The sequence below is a fragment of the Bison bison genome, unplaced genomic scaffold (genome assembly GCF_000754665.1).
Source record: "Bison bison bison isolate TAMUID 2011002044 unplaced genomic scaffold, Bison_UMD1.0 scf7180017864287, whole genome shotgun sequence".
NCBI classification, from domain to species: Eukaryota; Metazoa; Chordata; class Mammalia; order Artiodactyla; family Bovidae; genus Bison; species Bison bison.
In genome coordinates this window covers 1,585,304-1,609,364 of record NW_011494859.1, presented here as the reverse complement: position 1 = coordinate 1,609,364, position 24,061 = coordinate 1,585,304, and the positions used below count along the sequence as shown (strand labels likewise).

The 24,061-nt window shown below is 43.5% G+C and overlaps 1 protein-coding gene across 7 annotated transcripts in view; it reads right to left on the bottom strand.

Annotated features, from left to right (window-relative positions):
* Positions 1-17,253: 17,253 nt before the first annotated feature.
* Positions 17,254-24,061, bottom strand: part of MBD1 (methyl-CpG binding domain protein 1) — a 60,878-nt gene continuing 54,070 nt past the window's right edge. For all 7 annotated transcript variants that reach the window (XM_010849807.1, XM_010849801.1, XM_010849802.1 and 4 more), the window contains 2 exons: positions 23,838-23,940; positions 17,254-19,259 (listed from right to left, as the gene is read on the bottom strand). In XM_010849807.1, coding sequence (XP_010848109.1) covers positions 19,031-19,259; positions 23,838-23,940 — 332 coding nt within the window. In that variant the 3' untranslated portion in view covers positions 17,254-19,030. The remainder of the gene's footprint in view (positions 19,260-23,837; positions 23,941-24,061) is intronic.

Below are 24,061 nucleotides of genomic sequence, written 5' to 3'. Positions count from 1 at the left end.
AGAAATGACTTCAGTTTTTTTTTTTTTTTTTCTAAAGGAACACAACTCTACCCGTGAAAGGCGACATCTCAGCACGTCCTTTTCCAGTAGTTGTTCTATCCTGTGAAGACAAAGATATGGGGCTGGAGACAGTCTTCCTTCCTGTCTTGACCGTTTACTCCACAAGCAGTTACAGAGCCAGGCATTTGCTATCACTGAGACCAAAAGGTGACATGTGAGTCTTTCCTCCAAAGACCACCCAGGCCGGTGACAGCCCACATAGAGCCGTGAGGACACTGCCGGCCGGTCCTGTGCAGGCCCACATGTGGGCGGGCCCTCCCCTCCAGGGCCATGTGTTGTATCCACCTCTGGCCCCTCCCACAGCATTTGCATCCCCAGCCTCCACAGCTTTGGAGTGTGGGGAGGTGTATAATTTAGGGTTTCGTTTTTATGCTCTAGATGAAAGTTTATGTTCTACTTTCTCCTTCAGTGTGTGTTACTCCATAAATTAGGCTGTAAAATTCTCTCACACACAAGGTTATCTTTTGACTCAAGCATTTTGCCATTCCTGCTCAAGCTGGTCTTAAAGCTTATTCCACAAGCGGCTGATGAAGTCTCTGTCTGGCTCTTGCCCCCCACTCCTCACATGTACCACCCGCAGGCAAGCTTGGCCCTGGAGCTGCCACCAGTTTGAAGCCCAAAGTCAGTAAACTGTCCAACTCAGTCACAAATGCTCATCTTCCCTCAAACTGCACCCCAGTTCCAACATGGGGAGTGCCTCTTTACAACCAAGTCTGGCCGTGGTCTGGTTGTAGGAACCAAATCCTTGTTTCGTCCTAGCGCCCTCAGCTTTACCTGATTCCCTATCAAGTCGTATCCTGGTTTTCCAAGGACAAGACTCGGCATCTCCCCCCACAGTCTTGCCTTGATCTGTGACCCCATCCTTAAGCCCAGATCTCAGTACTTTGTCCCAATATTTGCCGTGGTTTCCCATGGATGCCTGGACCTGCCAAGATCTTGCTTCCAGATTCCCAATGCTGGGAGTTACTCGCCAGTCAGGATCCCTGTGACCCTTTTCTGGTAACTTCACAGACTCCCTGCTCCTCGCTGGGGGATCTGCTTGGCTTTGGGGTCAGTGGTTCTCACTCATTGTCCTGTGGCACACCGAGGCAGCACTGTGAACCATCACCACTGGGCCACCAAATCCTGATTACAATATAAAATTGATTCGTGTTTGAAAAGACACTTTCGTGAGCAGGATGCCATCTGCTGTGGATGAAAGGTAAGGAATGAGCAAACATGTCTGCTCGTGCACTGCAGGCTGAGTGTGAGGACTGTGCAGTCAAGCACTCTCCCCCACACGGGAGAGGGTGTGCAGTGTGGGCTGGCCTGGGTGCTTTTGCAGACCCCACGACACATTGTGGGGCTGCAACGATGACCGTGTTTTAAGCACCTCCCACGTGTCTACTTTTGTCTTTTGATCATTTCAGATGTATCAACAAATATTCTGGTATTTAAAGTAAGGCTTGAAACATACACAAAAACGTTGAAGATCCTGACAAGATTGAGTTCATTGTCCTCTTTCATAATACCCTCCAGTCATCAGTCAGCCCCTCCCCTTCTAAAGTTAATCAGTGCTGTGCCTGGGAATATGCTGGCTGCTTGGCAATAATGATCAGAAAGCATCAAGTATGCACATCCCCCTTAACCCAGAGTTTCCACTTTAGGGATTTACTTTGCTAATATTCTCATAAGTTCACTCATGGTGGCATGATTTGAAATAACACAAGACTGGAAGCCACCTGAATGTCCTCTATGAGAGACTCCTGGTGGCGCGAAGCCCTAAGGTTTGTCCATGGAGACACTGGTTTAGCCATTTCAGAGATTAGTTTTCCAGAACATTTTCTGGTGAGGAGAGGACATTGTGTATACAGGTCGAAGATCACATGAGTTCAGGGTCAGAAAAGAGAGCCAAAACTAGCTGTGAATGAAGGGAAGGTGGGTAACTATGTGTCCTCATGGGGAAAAAGTCAAAAGAGATATGTCCAAGGGGTGGAGATTATGGAGAAGGGACCCATCCTGTTAGAGATGGGCTGGGAGGAAAGGTGATGTCATTAGAGGAAAGGTCTAAAAGAAACAGCAACTGTCAGGGAGAAAACTTGATTTTTGTATTTTTCACTATTGTAACTTGAGTGGCACCTCTTACAAGAAATGCAATTTCTCTGCTAATAAATGGAAAAGCCTCCCCTCTTCCTGACAGTGCTGCTGCTGCTGCGAAGTCGCTTCAGTCGTGTCCGACTCTGTGCGACCCCACAGACGGCAGCCCACCAGGCTCCCCCATCCCTGGGATTCTCCAGGCAAGAACACTGGAGTGGGTTGCCACTTCCTTCTCCAATGCATGAAAGTGAAAAATGAAAGTGAAGTTGCTCAGTCGTGTCCGACTCTTCACAACCCCATGGACTGTAGCCTACCAGGGTCCTCTGTCCATGGGATTTTCCAGGCAAGAGTACTGGAGTGGGGTGCCATTGCCTTCTCCACCTGACACTGCAGACCCCTGAATTTAGTACCCATTTTATATAAAGCACATTCACTTCATAGCCTATTACTGCCCAGAAATTTCTCTGGTTCTTGGCCCCAGACTTGGGATGTGATTTGCAGGATTTACAAAGAAGTGGTTTGTTATTTTGTATAATTGCTCTAAATCCTTACCCAGTTCTCCTCCCCACCTCCTAGTTTTCCACGAATCCCTCTGAGCTTCATCCAGTTTCTCTGCCCAAGTCAGATGCCCAACCCTGGCTGCTTCCCTGGGCTGGAGCAAGACTACAGTCAGCCCTAACTGTCAGCCCTAACTGCAGGGCTAGAGTGGCCCCAGCTGGGTCCTGGGAGAAAGGTCCTGGAAGCAGGGGTGGAGCAATGTGCCTGGGTTTGCAATGTGGGGAGAAGTGTGTGGCCATGTGCACACACGGAGCAGAGCTTTGGAATTTCACCATGATTAGCAGCATGCTAAGTTCACATACACACACTGGACCGGCCATTCATGAATAGCGTACTTTGTCAGGAAATAGTGGTACTTCCCCTGTCTCACTCACACCTAGCTATAAACACAGAGTTTAAAGACTGAATCCATCACTCCAGGACTTCTTCCGTGTGAATCAGGACCATGAAGCATTTATTCAAAGCCCCCCATGTTCATTCTGAGTACCTCTTCCACTTTCACATGAGAATTCCCAACAAAATGGGGGTTTTAGTGTTTGCTTTTATCTTTTGATTGAACCAAGCCAAAATTTTGCCACCTAAAAAGAAAAGTTCCAGAACGCACTGCTCCAAAGTGGTCCATTAGGAAGAGCCCTGCATATATCCAGAGAAAAACATGACCTGAAAGGATCCATGCTCCCCAATGTTTACTGCAGCACTGTTCACAATAGCTAAGACACGGACGCAATCGAAACGTCCATCGACAGAGGAATGCATGAAACAGATGTGCTGCATATCCACAAGGGAGTATTTCTCAGCTATTACAAGGAACGAAATTATGTCATCTGCAGCAACATGGATGCACCTAGAGACTGTCATACTAAGTGAAGCAAGTCAGACAGAGAAGGTGAAATACTGTATGCTATCCCTGGTATGTGGACTATACAAAGAAATGATGCAAATGAACTTACTTACAAAACAGAAAAAGACTCACAGACTTAGAAAACGAACTTGTGGTTTCTGGGGGGAAGGGATAGTTAGGGAGTTTGGGATGGTCATGTACACACTGCTCTATTTAAAATGGATAATAACAAGGAACTCTGCTCAATGTTATGTGGCAGCCTGAATCGGAGAGGGTTTTGGTGGAGAATGGACACATGTATATGTATGGTTGAGTCCCTTTGCTGTTCACCTGAAATTATCACAACATTGTAATCAGCTATACTCCAATACAAAATAAAAAGTTCAAAAAAATAAATAAGAAAAAGAAAGACCTCTGGATTTGGGACCAGAAAATTCCAGTTCTAATTCTCACCTTCCCAGCTGCCCAACCTAAGGAGCCTAAGGGACTAATTCACTCCGGCCCTGACTTTTTTCATTTGTAAATGTTGTTTAATAATTCTCGCCCACAAGAGAATGGATAAATGAATTATGGTACATTCAGACAATGAAACAGTGCCCAACAAGAACGAAGAATGAACTGTGGGTATGTGTGCAGAACATGGAAGAATCACATACACATTATGCAGAGTGAAAGAAATACAGGAGATATACGGGACTACATTCTATACGATTCCATTTCTGTGAAGTTCAAGAGCAGGCAAAACTAATGGATGGGGATAGAAGTCAGAATCGTGGTTTTCTGAGGACGCCTTGAATGAAGGGCACAAGAACCTTCAGGACTCTGGAAATATTACATATCCTGATCTGCTGGTTATACAGGAGCCAACGTGTAAATGTTCCCCCCACCATGCACTTCATACATTTTATTGCATGAATGTTATACCTCAATTACAAAAAAGAAAAAAAAAAAATCCCTGCCAAGCGCTGTGGCTACAATGAAGACAAGTAAAATGACTTGCTTGTAAAGCAGAAAACGTGTACGGATGGTTGTTAAGTAATAATGAAGTATTAGAAAGACGCTGGGCTTCCCAGGTGGCTCACTAGGTAAAGAATCCTACCAGTGCAGGTGATGAAGAGACGCAAGTTCGATCCTTGAGTCGGGATGATTCCCTGGAGGACGGCATGGCAACCCACTCCAGTATTCTTGCCTGGAGAATCCCATGGATAGAGGAACAGGCTACAGTTCATGGGGTCGCAAAGAGTCAGACTTGACTGAGCGACTGAGCAGCAAGACAGAGAAAGATGCTAGATTCTCAAGAAAGCCAGGCTGTCCTTGCAGAACAGAACTACCTTGACTAGGAATAGGAACAGAGTGCTCCTGGGAAGCGCTTACATCACTTCACTGGAAGGATAGGATATGTGTTGGGTCTGTAAGACTCCCAATACTGAGTTACGGCACTTAAAATCTGATGAGCACTAACCCTTTCCTTCAGCATCTCATTTAATTCTATGAGTCCAGGCTGGGCTGCCCCTGCCACCCTCAGCCCTGACCTCACAACTGGCCTTGGAAGTCAGCCAAGCCCCCAGGTCCCAGCTCTCAAATTTGCTAAGACCCCACAGGCACCGGCTGCCTATCATGCAATAACGCACCTCCTTCTTTCTGGAGTCAACAGTCCCAATGATTCCGTCACGCAGTGTTAACCATATCATCGAGACTGCACCCCTAGTGGAGAAGGAGGTGAGGTGTCACGAAGTGTGCCCAAGACGGGTCTGCAGCTACTACAATTCTGCTGCTGCTGCTGCTAAGTCGCTTCAGTCGTGTCCAACTCTGTGCGACCCCATAGACGGCAGCCCACCAGGCTCCCCAGTCCCTGGGATTCTCCAGGCAAGAACACTGGAGTGGGTTGCCATTTCCTTCTCCAATGCATGAAAGTGAAAAGTGAAAGTGAAGTCGATCAGTCATGTCCGACTCCTAGCGACCCCATGGACTGCAGCCCACCAGGCCCCTCCGTCCATGGGATTTTCCAGGCAAGAGTACTGGAGTGGGGTGCCACTACAATTCTACAGGCGACTAATTTCTCTTGGAACCTGGTGACGTTTAGCAGATTCTCCTTTTTCTCATTTGGAAAATGAGACTTTTTGTTCTGCTTCAGAAAGTTTTGAATTCCTGCCCCAAGATAGATTCTCTGATTGAGTTGAGTCCACGTCTCACTATGACCCCCAACAAACTCCCCTCCAAAGACCCTCTCCCTCCTTGAGGCCGTCTATAGTCCACACAACCTAAGGCCGTCTAAGTCCAGATCAAGGGCCACCTTTTCCCGGAAGACTTCTTGATTGCCCCAGCCATGGTTCACCTTTCCCTTTGCTAAAAATCCAGAGCAGCAGTGGTGTGGCTCCGAAGCATGACCTGACCGGTACCGCCCTCCTCCGACTCACGGAAAGGTCCTCCAGCCTCCTCCATTCAAACATAAAACGTAAGCAGAGGCAGCGCAGTGCTGTTCTAACGCAGCTTCAATACACTCTCTCCAAGGCTCTCCCAACCAGGGGCCTCGCTTCAGCCCAAGCTACATTGGAATTCTGGAGCAAAGTTTAAGAAGGCTTAGCAGTAAATCTGTTCCACATACTTGATTATACTTAACACAGCACTGGATTATATGCTGCTTTAGTGTTCACAATTATTTCTTGTCTCTAGGTCTTGACCTTCAACCAGACTATAAATTCCTCAAGGGAAGAAACTGGGTCAGTCTTATAATGTAAGCTCTATAGTGTCCAGATACTAAAGATATTGAGGTTTTCTGCTAAAAACATGCTTGACTTTGTAAATTCAGCAAATCAATTTTATTCATATTATATGTAGTAGCAACACTGATAGTCGCAATAAATAATTGTGAGTGTTCTTATAATTGCATTTTTATTGATTCCTCCAGTTGTTAAGCACAATTTATAAAAAGCCAATTGGAATTTAAACTGCACAGCTGCTATTTTCCTAGGTAATATTGTGCTTTTTCATTTCATCTTTAAAAACTGTGCTCAGCACATTTTATAGGCCAATGGAATAAACTGCTGAAAAACAACATGGACATCTGTAATATACATATCAACCAATGTTTTAATTCCAGTCACATGTTCCTCCAGTTTAGGTTTAAGCTGTTTCTCATTCTGTTCAAACAGCCATTGCAATTTACTTGTGCACCAGATAAGCGGTGCTTCCCATGGTTTTCCTCAAGTTGACAGCAGTGGGCTTGGTATTAACCCCTTTGGAGAGCACAGGTCCACAGTCCTTAATATGAAACTCTTAGGTCCAGATATGTTTTGAACTTTGAAGTTTTTGCACTTTAGAAATGTAGTAGATATCTAAGCCATAGATTTTATAATGCATTTAGCCAGAGTTAGGATAGTGCTCAGTAATCAAAGTCATCCACAGTTGTATAGAAAAACCCATTGAGATATCCTTAAATATTTTCACCCTTGTTCAAGGTCAGATTTTGCTACTAAATGAGGCTTAGCATCAGACTTTCTAGTTTCTGATCTTTGTGGGCTTTTCAGTTGTAAGTGAGGTTGGCAGGCTGGTCTGTCTCCGACAGTGTGCAAGAAGTAGGGTTGGCTGCTGGCCTTTGTCAGAGATTCCAGACCCAGGGCACCGCCAGCACCACGCATGCCTCGTTCATTTGGGAATTACAGTTCAGCTCAACAAACGTTTGTGAAGGGGTTTCCATGTGCTCCTTCACAGATCACTGCCTTGTCATGGCAAAGGGGCTTGCATAACTCAATGAAGCTGTGAGCCATGCCAAGCCACCCAAGATGGACAGGTCTTAGTGAGAGTTCTGACAAAACATGATCCACGGAGGAGAGAACAGCAAACCCCATCAGTATACTTGCTGTGAGAACCTCATGAAACATGGGGTCGTAAAGAGCTGGACACGACCGGGCGACTAAACAACAGCACAACTTCCATGTGCCAGACATTGTTCCAGGTGCTATAAGAGATTTTTCAGGGGAATAAGATAAGTTTTCTCAGGTTACCATAACAGAATGCCACAGGCTGGGTGGCTTAAACGACAGACATTCCTCTCCTCACAGATCTGGAAGCTGGAAGTCTAAGATCAAGGTGCCGACAGGTTGGTTTCTGATGAGGACTCCTCTCCAGGCTTGAAGATGGTCACTGTCTTACTGTACCCTCTGATGGCTGCATCTTTGTGTACAAGAGAAGGCAAACCCTGTGTCTCTTTCTCTACTTATAAGGACACCAACCCTATATGGTTAGGGCCCCACCCTTCTGACCTCATTAAACCTAATTCCCTCCCTAAAGAACCTGTCTCTATATAACTCACATCGGGAGTTAAGTCTTCAACATATGAATTTCAGGGAGACACAACTCAGTCCAGAGCTGGCTCTTTCCTTCCAACAGCTTCATAGTCTAATAGTGGACACGGGCCTATCGCAGCTAAACCGTGCTCTGTGATGGAAAAGAGAACCAGAGAGCTGGGGGTGAGCAAGGAGGCAGGGCGCCATCTTGAATTGAGCTCGCAGTGAAGGAAAGGCTGGAATTCCATGGGGTGTGTGGCAGGGAGGGCGTGACATCCTGAATCAACTCTCTGAGTCCAGGCACAGCAGTGGGGAGAAGTGCCTGTGTTTATAGAGTGAGGAGAGTGTCTATTTGGGGGAACAGTAGCTCTCAGTTCTGCATGGCTGGATTCCTGGTGCTCAGAGAACGTTACTTAAAACATTAAAGAGGCTGCTGCATATTGGCCTGTAGGTTAATTTATTTCTTCACTGCAGGCGGAGACCTGTTAGTTCAAAAGCCTACCAATGCCAAACAAAGTTTTATGTACTCAGTTATTTTTAAAAAATAGCCCAGGGTCTTCCCACGGGTTAAGACTCCTTGCTTCCAGTGGAGGGGGCGTAGATTTGATCCCTGGTCAGAGAACTAAGATCCCACAGGCTGTGGGGCACAGCCCCCAAAATATTAGAAATAGCCCAGACACACAAATGTTTAGCCACATAGAGATATCCTGCTTTACAAACCCCATGAAATATTACCAACAGCTATTACCTGTAGCGAGGATATGGCCTCACAGTAACAGGGCCCCGAATGCTAGGGCCTCCTGGAAGTTCCTTTACCCAGAGACTCCCCACCATGCTACTGAGCAGCGTCACCTAGTTCTGTAAGCCCCTGCTCGGTCCATTCTCCTGGCTGGGAGTTCCCTTGTACTCCTGCCCTTCCAGACGCTGACTCTTCATGTCTGCAAGCTTCTGTGAGTCCTACTTATGCTGTGAGTAGTAACCTGCCTGGCAACCCTGTCCAAGCATTGCCCAGCTGAAGCTGTGTGTGCCTCATGGTCCTTTATCAGCTGCAAATCCACTGAAGCCCTCCAGGGACGCAGAGAGAGACCTGCCCGCAGAGGAGGGCCCTTTATTCAGTGTCCAGGAGACATGGAGGGGCAAAATGCTTTTCCCTCAACACTTCCCATGGGCTTCCCTGGTGGCGCAGTGGTGAAGAATCTGCGTGCCAATGAAGGAGACACAGGAGACCTGAGTTCAATCCCTGGGTCGGGAAGATCCTCTGGAGAAGGGAATGGCACCCCACTCCAGTATTCTTGCCTGGAAAGTTCCATGGACAGAGGAGTTTGGTGGGCTACAGTCCATGGGGTCACAAAAGAGTCAGACACGACTGAGCGACTAACCAACAACACCCCCTCCCTCTCCACATCACCCTGGCTTACCTGCTCTTCGCTCTGGAGAGTTGCTCCCCTGAAAATATCTAGTACACAGCAAAAGCAGACAGGAGCCAAGGTCACCAGCCTTGGGTGTGTGGTCAAGATGGCATCTGTGCATTTAAGCTGCCCCAGAGGGAGGGAGAGAGAGAGCAAACACACCTTTCTTTGCCTGCTTCATATCAACGCCTGGGTCTTGCTGCCTCCGATGGCTCATCTCTTGGTCCAGCGCCGCCCGCTTCAGGTCTGGTGTGGCCTCTTCACGGCCACAGTTCTCTGCCTCCTGCCTGTCAGCACCACTAACTGCTGGTCATATCAGGGCTGTCCCTCTGGCCTTATTCCACTTCCGCCTTGCTTAGCCCTCCTATGGTCACCCTTTCACTCTGGCCACTTAGCCTTCCTCTTTGTCCCCAGAACAAACAAGGAAACATTTTCTGAGGACTTGGCTCTTGGCAAACCTTTTGCTGAGAGCTTGGGATCATCAGAGCTATCTAACACTTGGTACCTGCTTTAAGCAACCGTGTGTAACTGGAGAGAAAGCATACACACACCTGGGAAATGTGCAAAAAAAAAAAAAAAAAGAAAGCGTCGTTTTAGCTGTGTGAGTGAAAGTCACTCGGTTGTGTCTAACTCTTTGTGACCCTGATGGAATTCCAGGCCAGAATACTGGCGTGGGTAGCCTTTCCCTTCCCCAGGGGATCTTCTCAACCCAGGGATGGAACCCAGGTCTCCTGCATTGCAGGCAGATTCTTTACCAGCTGAGCCACCAGGGAAGCCCAGTTTTAGCTGTGTGCTGCAGGTCAAGTCGTAAGTTCTCATTTCCCTGGTTTTGTTTCCCTCCGTCCCCCAGATTCCAGCCATGGTTCTGTCCAGGGCCCCAGGGACCATCTCAGGGGTAGGCCCTGCATCACTCTGCTTTATCATCCCAGGGTTTTCTCATGGCCTCTTTAGCATACCATCTATAATTGGGGAAGTCAGTGCCCCTAGGGGCACTCCTCAACCAAAAGGAGTAGGAGTGGTAAACGCCCTGGCCTCTACCTGAGCAGTATACACCTGTGAGGTCTCCACATGTCTTCAGAAGGTCCCCAAATGAGCTAAGACCCAGCTGCCTACCATGATAGCCACCCTGTAACGCATCCTTCTACTGGTTCCTCCCCCACTGCTCGGCCCACCCCACAATTCTGCTTCCCAGGTCACCCACCGAAGAACCTAACTGTAGCTGAGCCCTCCTAACAGGCTTGTGAGGCCACCAAACCCCAGACACTTTCTCCTATCTATGAAGTGAAGGATTTGGACTAGATACCCTCTCAGGTCCCTTCTAGCTCAAGAAGCACCTCAGCTTTTAGGCAAAAGAATTGTTTCCCAGAAAGTCCTGCCAAGGTCACCCAGCTGATTAATGGCACCTGGAGCAAAGGCCTAGCACGAAATTGTCTTGCTATATCAGTTTCCCCAGAACCATATCTTCAGTTATTTCAAATAAAAAGTCCCACATTGCAATGCTTAGAAGCAATAAACTAATAACGCTCAGCCTCTATCCAAAAGACACATCTTAGAACTTTATGGAAAAGCATGGATATCTAAAGGCAGTTTTGGCTCTCAGAGCCCTCATCCAGCCAACAGCTTCACAAGAGACCAAAACAGAGGTGTTTTTTTTGCTGTGACCTGCACTAGGTGTGATACAATACCCTTTCAGTTACCATGGGGGCTTCTCCATATAGGAAATTCTTCTGTTTATTAGATGCAGCTCTCATCTACGTTCTGAGAAGCTATTTCCCAGTTTATGTAAGGTAATCAAAATATCAGAAGGCTGCATTATAGAAGGAAAAATATTCATGCTCTTGTGTAATTCATGGAATGTGTATGTATAAATGTACTTGACGAATTTGCACCAGAATGCTATGGTAGTGAACATAAAGGTTTGGATAGAGACCACTAAGTGATGGAAATGGACTGGAAACAACCTCATGTTATACATACTGCCTGAACAGCAAGCCTGAGAGGGCGGATTGGTGATTAAGACTGCTTTGATAGCGAACTGGATTTTGGTAAGAAATCATGATGTTATATGATGGGAAAAGTGCTGAACCAAGAGCGATTTCTCTGACTTCGGATTCTTCATTTGCAGAGTAAAGAAAACTGAAATATTTGTGGTAGGTTTTTAAGCTCTGCTGCTGCTAAGTCACTTCAGTCATGTCTGACTCTGTGTAACCCCGTAGACGGCAGCCCACCAGGCTCCCCCGTCCCTGGGATTCTCCAGGCAAGAACACTGGAGTGGGTTGCCATTTCCTTCTCCAATGCAGGAAAGTGAAAAGTGAAAGTGAAGTCACTCAGTCATGCCCGACTCATAGTGACCCCAAGGGCCGCAGCCCACCAGGCTCTAAAAGTCCATAATTCATTGATTTTTGCCTGTCCTGCCTACTGTGAGGAGAGAACAAAGCGGTGAGCCTAAAGGCATGTGCTCTGTAATCAGACTGGGTTCAAACGCCAGCACCACCACTGACTGGGTTTTTTCCAACACTGAAAACCGACTGTGATTCTCCAGAAACCAACATTCAAGCATTCAATTCAGTTCTGACACTACCAGAGTTAGCAGATTAGAGGCTCAGCACTACAAGACTGCACCCCACTTCAGAGGCCAGCCTCAAGTCCTGTGTCACCTGTACTTCTGACCTACTGGCTATAAATTAAGAGTCCTATGACCCCTTCCTCAGGTTTAATAATTGCTAGAACTACTCACAGAACTCGGGCTTCCCAGGTGGCTCAGTGGTAAAGAATCCATCTGCAAAGCAGGAGCTGCAGGAGATGCAGGTTCAATCTCTGGCTCGGGGAAGGTTCCCTAGAGGAGGAAACGGCAACCCATTCCAGTATTCTTGCCGGGAACATCCCATGGACGGAGGAGCCTGGTGGGCTACAGTCCATGGCGTCACAAAGAGGCAGACAGGACTGAGCAACTGGATACACGTGCCTCACAGAACTCAGGAACCCTCCTTACTTACATTACTGGTTTATCATAAGGATACAACTCAGGAAGACCCAAACAGAGGAGACTCACTGGGCAAGGTCTAGGGGAGGTGGAATGTCCATACTCTGAGTGTGCCCCCTCCCAACTCCTCTGTGTGTTCCCCAGTCAGAGCTCTCTGAACATCAAGCATCTGTTATTCAGCTCAGTTTCTAGCTTCTTTTTCTGGAGCCTCTCCCCTCTAAAGGTGGGTCTAAAAGTTCCAGTCCTCTCTAATCGCTTGTCTTTCAGGTGACCAGCCCCAACCTGAGGCTTCTGGGATTGGCATCCTAACATAAATTCAAGTGTGATCAAGAGGCTCTTTGTGAAGAACCAAAGGAATCACTCAGGAAAATCCCAAGGATTTTGTACTGGGAACTAGGGACAAAGACCAGATGTTTATTACACCACGCTAACCATATGGCTTTGGCAAGTTCTTAACCTGCCATGACAGAGTTTCGTCAGCTGCAAAATGGGCATGCAGATAATAGTACTTCCCTTAAAGAGATGTCATGAGGATTAAGCAAGTAAACACACATAAAGAGCAGTAGGATAGTAGCTAGTACTCAGTGAGGCTCATATAAAATTTAGTTGTGGTTATTTAATCTTTTCAATTAGAACTGAAAGGTAGAGGTCAGCCTGGAAAAGGGAATAGTCAAAGACTCAGGAAATGAAGTGCTGTTTATAAACCGTATGTTGTTGCTATTGGTCAGTCACTAAATCATATCCAACTTTATGACCCCATGAACTGCAGCACGCCAGGCCTTCTTATCCATCACTATCTCCTGGAGTTTCCTCAAACTCATGTCGGTTGAGCTGGTGATCCCATCCAACCATCTCATCCTCTACCGCTGCCTTCTCCTTTTGCCTTCAATCTTTCCCAGCATCAGGGTCTTTTCCAATGAGTCAGCTCTTGGCATCAGGTGGCCAAAGTATTGGAGCTTCAGCTTCAGTATCAGTCCTTCCAGGGAATATTCAGGATTGATTTCCTTTAGAATTGACTAGTTTGATTTCCTTGCAGTCCAAGGGACTCTCAAGAGTCTTCTCCAACACCACAGTTCAAAAGCATCAATTCTTCAGTGCTCAGCCTTCTTTATGGTCCAATTCTCACATCCATACATGACTACAGAAAAAAACCATACCTTTAACTGTACAGATCTTTGTCAGCAAAGTGATGTCTCTGCTTTGGAATATGCTGTCTGGGTTTATCTTAGCTTTTCTGCCAAGGAGCGTCTTTTAATTTCGTGGCTGCAGTCAAATGTATAAGGTAAATCAAATGAACTGTTAACAAAGTGTTGCCAGATAGTGGTTTTGTCAGGCTTTCATCAATAACTAGTTAGTCATCAGTGGTTATCACACTGGTTTGCAAATAGAAGGCAGTAAAGTTAGTGAAATACTTTGTCCTTTAAGTATCAAACATGGCTTCTCACTGTCTTCTTTACAACAGGCCAGCAGGGCCTGCCAAGGACAAGAAAATTGTGTCTACATTTTTTCAGTTGTGACTAGAGAGTGAGCATTCAACTGGGGGCTGCATTAAATGAAGTATAATGCATAGGTTGAAGGAGGTGATCATCCTGTTGTATTCTGCTCTGCAGACCTCTTCTGGATGGCCTTTGTCTAATTCTGAACATACCATTTCAATGCAAAACTAGAGAAAGGAGTTGTGACCACTAGAGAACAAGCTGATGATGAAAGGTCTGGAGTGGAGAAAAATGGTGGCAAATGGATACACCTGGCAATGCAGGATACATAAGAGATGAGCATCTCTTCATCTGTTCATTGGCCATTTTCCTATCCTCCTTTGCAAAGTGTCTGCATAAGTTTTTGTCCATTTTTTTTTAACTGGTTTATCTTGTTCTTATCAGTTGTAGCAGTTGTTTATATATTCTGGATATGTGTCCATTTTGAAAGTGTGTTTTGCAAATATTTTCTTGAGGAGATAGATTTCAGTCTGATATAAAGAATTTCCCTATCACTGGAAGAGCTCAACCGCGAACACTAAGTTGCTAAGTCACGTCCGACTCTTTTGTGACCCCATGGACTGTAGCCTGTCAGGCTGCTCTGCCCATGGGATTTTCCAGGCAAGAATACTGAGTAGGTTGCCATTTCCTCCTCCGGGGGATCTTCCCAACCCAAGGACTGAACCCAGGTCTCCTGCACTGGCAGACAGATACTCTACCACTGAGCCACCTAGGAAACCCAAAGAGAGATTAGGCCACAGATTAGGGATACTGCACTAGATGGATGGACTAGATAATGATGCCCCTATATGTATAACATTTTATAGTAAATCAAGTCATTTACACAAACTTGACTTCGTTTGACCCCTTATACCATCTGGCAAAATAACACTGGTATCTCTAATCATTTTTTAAACTCTTTATTTTTAAGCATGGTTTCCCCAGTTTCCCTGGGTCACCATAGGTTTATGGTCAGTGAGTGAGTAAGCTAGTAAGGCTTTCACCTTTTATTGATGGATTGATGTGAGAGGTGGGGAACACAATTCAAACTTTGTCATTAGCAAACCTGCCACAGCTTTGGCTTTTTGTATGTTTGAGACCTCACATTTGGCCAAGGATCAGTAGACTCCTGGGGCCTGCTAGGTCTCTCATAAGCATGGGTGTAAATTTTATGTCTGTGCAGCTCCCATATCACCAAGAATATGTGGGAGTTTATCAAAGCTTATAATGGCTGTCATGTTCCCCAGATTTTCCTGAAATTTCTGGCTGGCCTGTCTGTTGCTTGCCCCAGACAGTACCACAATCTCAGGCTAGCCATGATGTCAGCCTTTCCTGATTTACTGCCACCAAGATTGCTATTGTTTTGACAATGCCCCAAGCATGGATTTTTCCAAATTTTGCTTCCACTCAAGTCAGTCCCCTCTGGCAGCAAGGCTGCAGGTCGGTCCTTACAACCTGCCCTGCCCTGATAGAACCACTGCTCCATGCAGCTGAGGGGGATCTCAAAGCAGCTCCAGGACAAAACGCCGCGTACTCCCACCATTCGTACCAACGTTTAGTAGATTTTCTGGAGTAAACGTTTCTCAGTTTATTGCATGTCTTTGGTCAGCTCCCAGCCTCTTGAAATTGTGGTTTTTGATGATGTTTCCCATTTTCTCACTGTCTTTTGGGAAGTGACTTCGCAGTTCTCCTTACTCAGATATTCCAAAATTTCCCTCCCCTTCCTTCTTCTTGAAGACCCATGTAACACTTTTACTTACATTTCTTTGGCCAGAATTAGGCACCTGGACAAATACTGTCTGCAATGGAGTGTAAAAAATAGTATTTATCTGCACAGCAGCATGCCCAGCCAAACTTACACATTCACAAAAGCTGAGGTCCTGTTAATTTGAGAGAGAAAAGGAAATGGAGAATTGGTGGCAATGAACAGTCTGAATAGTGCTATGCTATGATCTATGGATAGGAAAAATAAATATTGTAAAGTTGACAACACCTCTGAACTAATTTATAAACCCAATGAAATCTGAATGAAAATACTACCGGCTTAATCAAGTGATACTCATACTGATCGGGAAAAAACTATACAGTAACTCTGAAAAAATTTGTTTAAAGGAGACCAAAGAGGTGAAATCAGCCCTAGGAGATAATAAAGTGTCAGGAATTCAGATCCTTTACATCTTTCTTTACTGCCATCCCTAGGGCAGAAAAACTAGGAGAAAAAAAAAGTTTGTATCCATATGATGAAAGGTTAGTTTCTTTTTCATAAAAATAAGAAAAAGGTAAACAGCATAATTTAGCAATAAGTGGCTTTTACTTTTTGTTTTTAAAAATTGCTTTAATCCTCCAAGTAACATGCTCTTTGGTAGAGAGTCAGTCTGGGTTGGGGGCAGGAGAAGATATTGGATGGAGAGGCCATGCTTTCCAGTTATTTTCTGATCACAGAATGGCAAAATACCCCCAAATTCCAAGAAAATGAAAGGCGGTACATTACTATAGACCCCTTAGAAGTTAAAATAATTATAAGGCAATTTTATGAAGTACTATGTGGGTTTACATGTGTTTAACTATTATATGTATTTAAGGGCTTCCCTGGTGGCTCAGATGGTAAAGAATCTGCCTGCAATGTGGGAGACCTGGGTTTGATCCCTGGGTTGGGAGATCCCTTGGAGAAGGAAAAGGCTACTCGCTCCAGTATTCTGGCCTGGAGAATCCCATGGACTGTACCATCCATGGGGTTGCAAGAGTCGGACGTGATGGAGTGACTTTCACTTTCACTTTTTATATGTGTTTAAATTAGACAACTTAGATGCAGTGGACAGATTTGTAGAAAAGTACAAATTACCATAACTGACTCAAGAAGAAAAGAACATCTGATTAGACCTAAGTGAGTAAAACCAGTAATTAGCAATAAAAAATCCTGCAGAGAAAGCCTACGAGGCATCCTTGGTGAATTCCATCCAACATTTGAGGAAGAAATAGTGGCAATTCTTCACAAACTCATTCAGAAAATAAGAGGAAATACTCTCCAACTCATTTCACATGGCCAATAATATCTTGATACCAGACCCAGACAAAACATCACAGTAGACCTAGCTCAAAGACACACAACAAACCATAGTGGCAAGAAAAAAAAAAAAAAATGAAATGCAGCAACTCATTAAAAAAAAAAAAAAAGACAAGTGGCATTTATCCCAGATATGCAAGGTTAGTTAATATCTGAAAATAAATTAATGTAATATACCATATTAATAGAACAAAGAACAAAAATCACATGTTCAACTTAACAGGCACAGAAAAAGGGATTTGCTAAAATCCAATACCTCTTTATATATAAACTCTCAATAAAATAGGAAGAGAAGGGAATAACTTCATCCTGGTAAAGAGAATCTAAGAAAAACCTACAGATAACATAATACTCACTGGTGAAGAAATGAGTTGAGTGTTTTCCATTTAAACTGGGAACAAGTCAAGAATGTCCATTCTCTCCACTTCTATTCAATATCATACTTGATATTGCACTAACTGGTGCAGTAAGGCAAGAAAAAGAAACAACAGGTATCCAGACTGGAAAAAAATAAAGGCTTTATTTTCAAATGCCATGATCCTGAATGTAGAAAATCCAATAGAATCTAAAACAAACAAAACGCAAAAAACAAACTACTAGAATGAATGAGTAAATTTAGAAAGGTCACAGGATGCTAGCTCAATGTACAAAAATCAATTCTATTCTACACGTTAATAATGGATAATCCAAAACTGAAATTAAGAAAACAATTCTGTTCACAACAGCATTACAGAGCGAGACTTAGGAACAAGCTTAACAAGAGAAGCACGAGGCCTGCACACTGAAAACCATAAAACGCTGCTTAAAAAATTAAAGAGGACCTAAGCGAACGACGAGGTTGACCTTCTTCATGGGTTGGAAAGCTCATTATTGCTCAGATGGGAGTTCTCCCCAAACTGATCTATAGAGTAAATGCCATCTCTATCGAAATCTCAGTAGGCATCTTTGTAGAAACTGACAAAATGATCCTAACAATTATATGGATATTTAAAGAATCTACAATAGACAAAAACTGGGGGAAAAAAAGAAAAATTTGGACGCTACACTAGCAATTTCAACCTTATTTAAGGCTACAGTACTTATCACAGTGTTGTGTTGGTATGAGGACAGACAAATAAATTAATGGAACAGAGTCTGGAAATACACCCTTATAATAACAGTCAGCTTATTTTCAACAAAACTTAAAGATAGTCCTCTTTTTTCCTTTTTTTTTTTTTTTTCCTGGCCAAGACTCCTACTTTTGGATTAGAGATTAACTACTTTTGGATTAGAGATTAACTTTCAAGGGGGCTTGAAAGGATCCAGAGGAGGTAGACTTCCAGAGCTGAGGTAAGAGTGATGAATGGGTAGAAAGGTTAAAGAAAAAAACCTCTCAGAAATTCCAGCAAACAATTTGCTTAAAGACATTTTTAAACTATCAGGGAATATATCAATTGGCCCTGAAAACACTTCCCTAAAAGTCTACAACTCTAAAAACTGCTTTTGCAAATATGGTACTTGGAAGTAAAAGTATATAAATGTCAATCCCCTTTGACCCAGAAACCCCACACCTGGGAATTGATGGATTCTAAGGAAGTAATTCAAATGAATGTTGTTATAGAATAATTTGCTATAGGGACAAATTTGAAACAAACTCAAAGTCCATTGTTTAATAAATCATAATACACTAACCCAGTAGACTATCACGCATCCATTTGTAAATATGGTAGGTGAAGCAACATGGCACTGTGTTTACAAAACAAAAATGAGTATCCATATAACAAAGCCTGGGAGGGAACTCAGAGAAGTGAAAATAATGATAATGCTGAGCGTTAGGAATATGACCATTGTTGACTTCTTTCTACCTTGGTTTTTTTTAACCAGTAAATGAACATATTTTTTATATAGTGCCCAAGATTCAGGGTGGAAGGGGACTACACAAGGGCATAAACACAGAGGGAGAGAACTATGTCTACAGGAGAGAAGAGAATGGAAGCAAGAGGAAATGGGCATATGGGCAGACAGATGAAAGAAAGTGAAGCTACTAATAAATGAACAAGAAAGGGAGGCATGGAGGTAAGTCAGGACTATTAACTGTGTGGGTCATTCATCATCACAGGAAGTGGATCATTCTTGACAGTCTAGGAAAGGAGCAGTTTAATTTGAAAGAAGAAAATTTCCTGGCATATAATTATGGAAACTCAGAGAATAAAAGAACAATTTATCCATGAGTTAAAAGAGACATACTGTATTTTAAAATAGCAAAAGACTGAGAAAAAATAGGTTGGTGCTTATGCAACTATGGCGGAAGCTTAGTAGAACATGCCCTTCGCATGGGATGGATGTTTCGGGGCACCACTTGGTGGGTGGACAGGATCCCCTGGATCTTGTCCTGGAAGCTCTTTTCTGCTGCTATCCCCTCTTCAAACTCTCGGCGCTCCTCTTCCTCTTCTGCTTCCCGGGCCTGCTGCTGGGAGCATATCTGCATCTGAAGTTGCTTCCTGTACTCCTGGGCTAAACTGCAGCGTCTAACATGTTAGAAATATCAAAGTATATAAAATTATCAAAGTAAGCATTTGGATTTATATAGGGCATTACGATTAAAATGTGATTTTCGAAGTCAAATAAAGTTACCATTAAAATCAGGGTGAGTGGGGAAGAAAGATGAAAAATTCAATACTGTGTTTATTGTACAATAATAATTATGACAAGTCTTAGAACAAATGATTGATTTTAGTGAGGGAATGTCTCTTCCCCATTCAAAAGATTTACTGCTACATGGAGAGAGCCCTTGGCCTCTCTGCATCACCCCCCGACCCCCCTCCAAGAAGTGACACCTATTGGTAAAATGGAACAGGCTGCTCTGCCTGTTTCTTTTCTCCTTTCTATCAAAAGGGGGCATATTCTCCTTGCAGCGGGGCTTCCAGTGGTCTGGTACTGCTGGCAACTGGATTGGTAAGTCCGCCTCATTCTGTTTAGTATTAACTAGATGATTTCCTCTATATGTAAACTACATTTAAAATTTTATAGTGATTTTTTTCCCTTGTGGTAAAAGACACATAATTTACCATCTTAACCACTTCTAAGTGAACAGCTCAGTAGTGTTAAGTATATTCACATTATTGTGAAACAGATCTCCAGGACTTTTCCATCTTGCAGATCTGAAACTTCATACCTATTAAACAACTCTTTCCTTGAGCCTTCCCCCCGGCCTTCGGTAACCACCATTCTACTTCTTATCTTTATGAATTTGACTATTCTAGGTACCTCAAGTAAGTAAAATCATACAGCATTTGTCTTTTTGTGACCAGCTGATTTCACTTAGCATGCCCTCAAGGCTCATCCATGCTGCGGCATCTGAGAGGATTTCCTCCCTTTTTTAAGTCTGAATCATATTCCACTGCATGTACCTACCACACTTTGTTTATCCATTCATCTGCTAATGGACATCTGGGTTATTTCCACCTCTTGGCTATTATGAATAGTGGTGCTATGAACATGAATATGCAAACAACTCTTAAAGGTCCTGCTTTCGTTTATTTTGGATAGATACCCAGAAATAAGATTGCTAGATCATATTTTTGGGGGCTCCAAAATCACTGCAGATGGTGACTGCAGCCATGAAATTAAAAGACACTTACTCCTTGGAAGAAAAGTTATGACCAACCTAGATAGCATATTCAAAAGCATAGACGTTACTTTGCCAACAAAGGTCCGTCTAGTCAAGGCTATGGTTTTTCCAGTGGTCATATATGGATGCAAGAGTTGGACTATAAAGAAAGCTGAGCACTGGAGAACTGATGCTTTTGAACTGTGGTGTTGGAGAAGACTCTTGAGAGTCCCTTGCACTGCAAGGAGATCCAACCAGTCCATTCTGAAGGAGATCAGCCCTGGGATTTCTTTGGAAGGACTGATGCTAAAGCTGAAACTCCAGTACTTTGGCCACCTCATGCGAAGAGTTGACTCATTGGAAAAGACTCTGATGCTGGGAGAGATTGAGGGCAGGAGGAGAAGGGGACGACAGAGGATGAGATGGCTGAATGGCATCACCGACTCGATGGATGTGAGTCTGAGTGAACTCCGGGAGTTGGTGATGGACAGGGAGGCCTGGCGTGCTGCAATTCATGGGGTCGCGAAGAGTCGGACATGACTGAGCAACTGAACTGAACTGAACTGAACTGATGGTAGTTCTAGTTTTAATTTTTTGAGGAAATTTCATATTGCTTTCCACAGCAGTTTTATCATTTTATAATCTGTAAACCATATTATTAATACCAAATTTTGTCAGAAGTAAAGATTACAGTACTCCTGTGCCTCTGTGGCAGATTCTATTTTCCAGAGATGGCCACAGTGCTATCCTGCCTACTGTACATTCTTCTGCAATGTGAACCTCTACCCCCCCACCAAGAAGTGGAGCGTTTCTCCACTCCATTGAAGGCAGATGGGCCCTGTGCGACAGAAGTGGTGTTAAACCAGCCCTAAGCGTAGTCCTTAACTGGCCTGGCAGCTTCCTTGTTCTGTCTCTTGGAATGCTTGCTATTGGTACTCTTCCTCTCAGAACGAGACACCAGTCTGTGAGAAGCCCAAGATGCATGGAGAGGGCATGTGTAGGTATTCTGGCTAATACCAAATGAGATCTCCAAGCACAGTCAGCACACACTACCAGCTGTAAGGATAGGTATCCTAAGTGTCCTTTCTAGCTGATCCTTCAGATGAATGTAGCCCCAAGCAGAACTGGCTTGAACCACATGAGAGATGCCAAGCAAGAACCACCCAGCTGAGTCTTATCAATAGCAGAAACACAAGACATCATCAAAACTCACTTTAAACCATAAATTTGGGGGTGTTTTGTTACACACCAATAGGTAATTGTAGTAATTATAATACTTTCTGCTCAGTCTTTATTTTTCTTAGTTGATTCAGAAGTTGGGTAGGGAAGAGAGCTGCTATTTAAGTTCCTCTCACATCTCCAACAAAAGGCTTTTCAAAAGTGAGCAGGAATGACCTCCAGAGCAGAACAAGGAGCAGGAAGCCAGATGCTGCTGTTAGTGCCCCCACACTGACAATAGGCTCCCGTATATGAACCACACTCTTTATAGAAAGAAGAGAGCTTATTTCTATGCACCAGATGTGGGTAAGCCAGGGAACAGGGAAGCTGACCAGCAATTAGAGGAGCCAGGTCCGCTTTCTCCATTATACTGGTTACCTGAATTGAGTGTCATGGCCATCGGTGGGAAGAGACTGATATGATTTGAGAAAGGCTGCAAGGAGGCATTGACCAATTTCCCTCACCTGAGCCTGATCATGGTGATCAGAGGAATACCTGAGGGAAGTGCTGTAACTCAGAGTACCCAGAGCATTTTAGTTTCTCAGCCCAGTGAGGCTACAAAAATCTTCCTGGGATATTTACATGGAATCATACCCCCATAAGCCATTTCTGTTTATCTAATTAGGTCACATTATATTTCAGGATTTATTTCATGAGAAAAAAATCTTATTTCATTGCAATTTAGGGTTGTTGCCTATTTTACAAAAATTGTGTCTAATATATTTTAAGATGTTTGTCCAGTTTAACACTTAATGTCTGTAATCAGAATCTATATACTGGCAATAGAGTTGAATTTTACTAAAATGGTTGGTGCTAATTTTTTTTCTTTTGAACTGGGTGTTTATATTTTATATGAAGTTTTATAAACTGAATTGAGCTTTTGGGACAAATGGTCTAAAGGTTGGGGTGGCCAAAAGATTCATTTGTTTTTTTCCTTAAGATGGCTCTAGTAGCACTCAGTTATCTCTAACTTCATTCAAAACAATTTTGTTAGATTGCATTGTGATGGTTGTCACATCAGTGTGCGTTAAAAAAAATTGTCAAAATCGGTGAATTTTTGTGTAGCCATTTTAATACTGAAGATGGAAGAAAAAAGCAATATTTTTGGCATATTATGTTTCATTACTTTAAGAAAGGTAAAAACACAACTGAAATGTAAAAGAGATTTGTGCAGCGTGTGGAGAAGGTGCTGGGATTGATAGAACGCATCGAGGGGTTTGTTAAGTTTTGTGCTGGAGATTTCTCTCTAGATGATGCTCTGCAGTCAGGCAGACCAGTTGAAGTTGACAGCAATCAAACCGAGACATTGAGAACAATCAATGTTATACCAATGTTATACCAATCAACATTACACCACGAGACAGCCGACATACTCCAAATATCCAAATCAAGTGCTGAAAATGATTTGCACCAGCTTGGCTATATTAACCACTTTGATGTTTTGCTTAACATAAGCAAAAAAAAAACACCTCTTTGACTGTATTTCTGTATGTAATTTTTTAATGTACAAAAGCATTTTGTTTTTAAAACAAATTGTGACAGGTGATGAAAAGTGTTCCATACAATATTATGGAATGGAACAGATCATGGGGCAGGCAAAATGAACCACCACCAACAGCAAAGGCTGGTCTTCATCCAAAGAAAGATGATGTTGTGTATGTGGTGGGATTGGAAGGGAGTCCTCTGAGTTCCTCCTGGAAAACCCAATGATTAATTCCCACAAGCACTGCTCCCAGTTAGACTAACTGAAAGCAGCACTCGACCAAAAGTACCTGGAATTATGTGTTTTCTGTTGAAAGCACATAATCTTCCGTCAGGATAATACAAGACTGCATGTTTCTTTGATAACCAGGCAACAGTGGCTACACCTTGGCTGGGAAGTTCTGACTCATCCACCATATTCACCAGACACTGTACCTTCAGTTTTCCCTTATTTCAGTCTCTACAAAATTCTCTCAGTGTAAAAGATTTCAATTCCTGGAAGACTGTAAAAGTCACCTGGAACAGTTCTTTGCTCAAAAAGAAAAAAAGTTTTGGGAAGATGGAATTATGAAGTTGCCTAAAAAATGGCAGTGGATATGTAGTTCAATAAAGTTCTTAGTGAAAATTAAAAATGTGTCTTTTATTTTTACTTTAAAACTAAAGGAACTTTTTGGCCGACCCAAAAATACTGATGTAAAATAATATTAATAATACACAAATTATGGCACATCATCCTTTATGCTAAAAATCTCCCTTTTTTAGGTAGTTAATAATTATGAAGAAGACAAAGCCATACCTTATAAAATTCTCCCTCTCTTCACAGTTAAGCTCTTTAAGACCTTCATTTATACGTTCCTGTTCCATAGTACGTTCTTCCTGTTCTTTGGCTTTCCGTTGCACTAAGAAAGACAAAAGTAATTTTTGCTAAATGACTTTTTTCATAAAAGACTTGCCAGCATCATCCGGGCATCAATGCCATATTGTCTTTAGAAAGGCAGAGCTTGGAATCACTGGATCGGA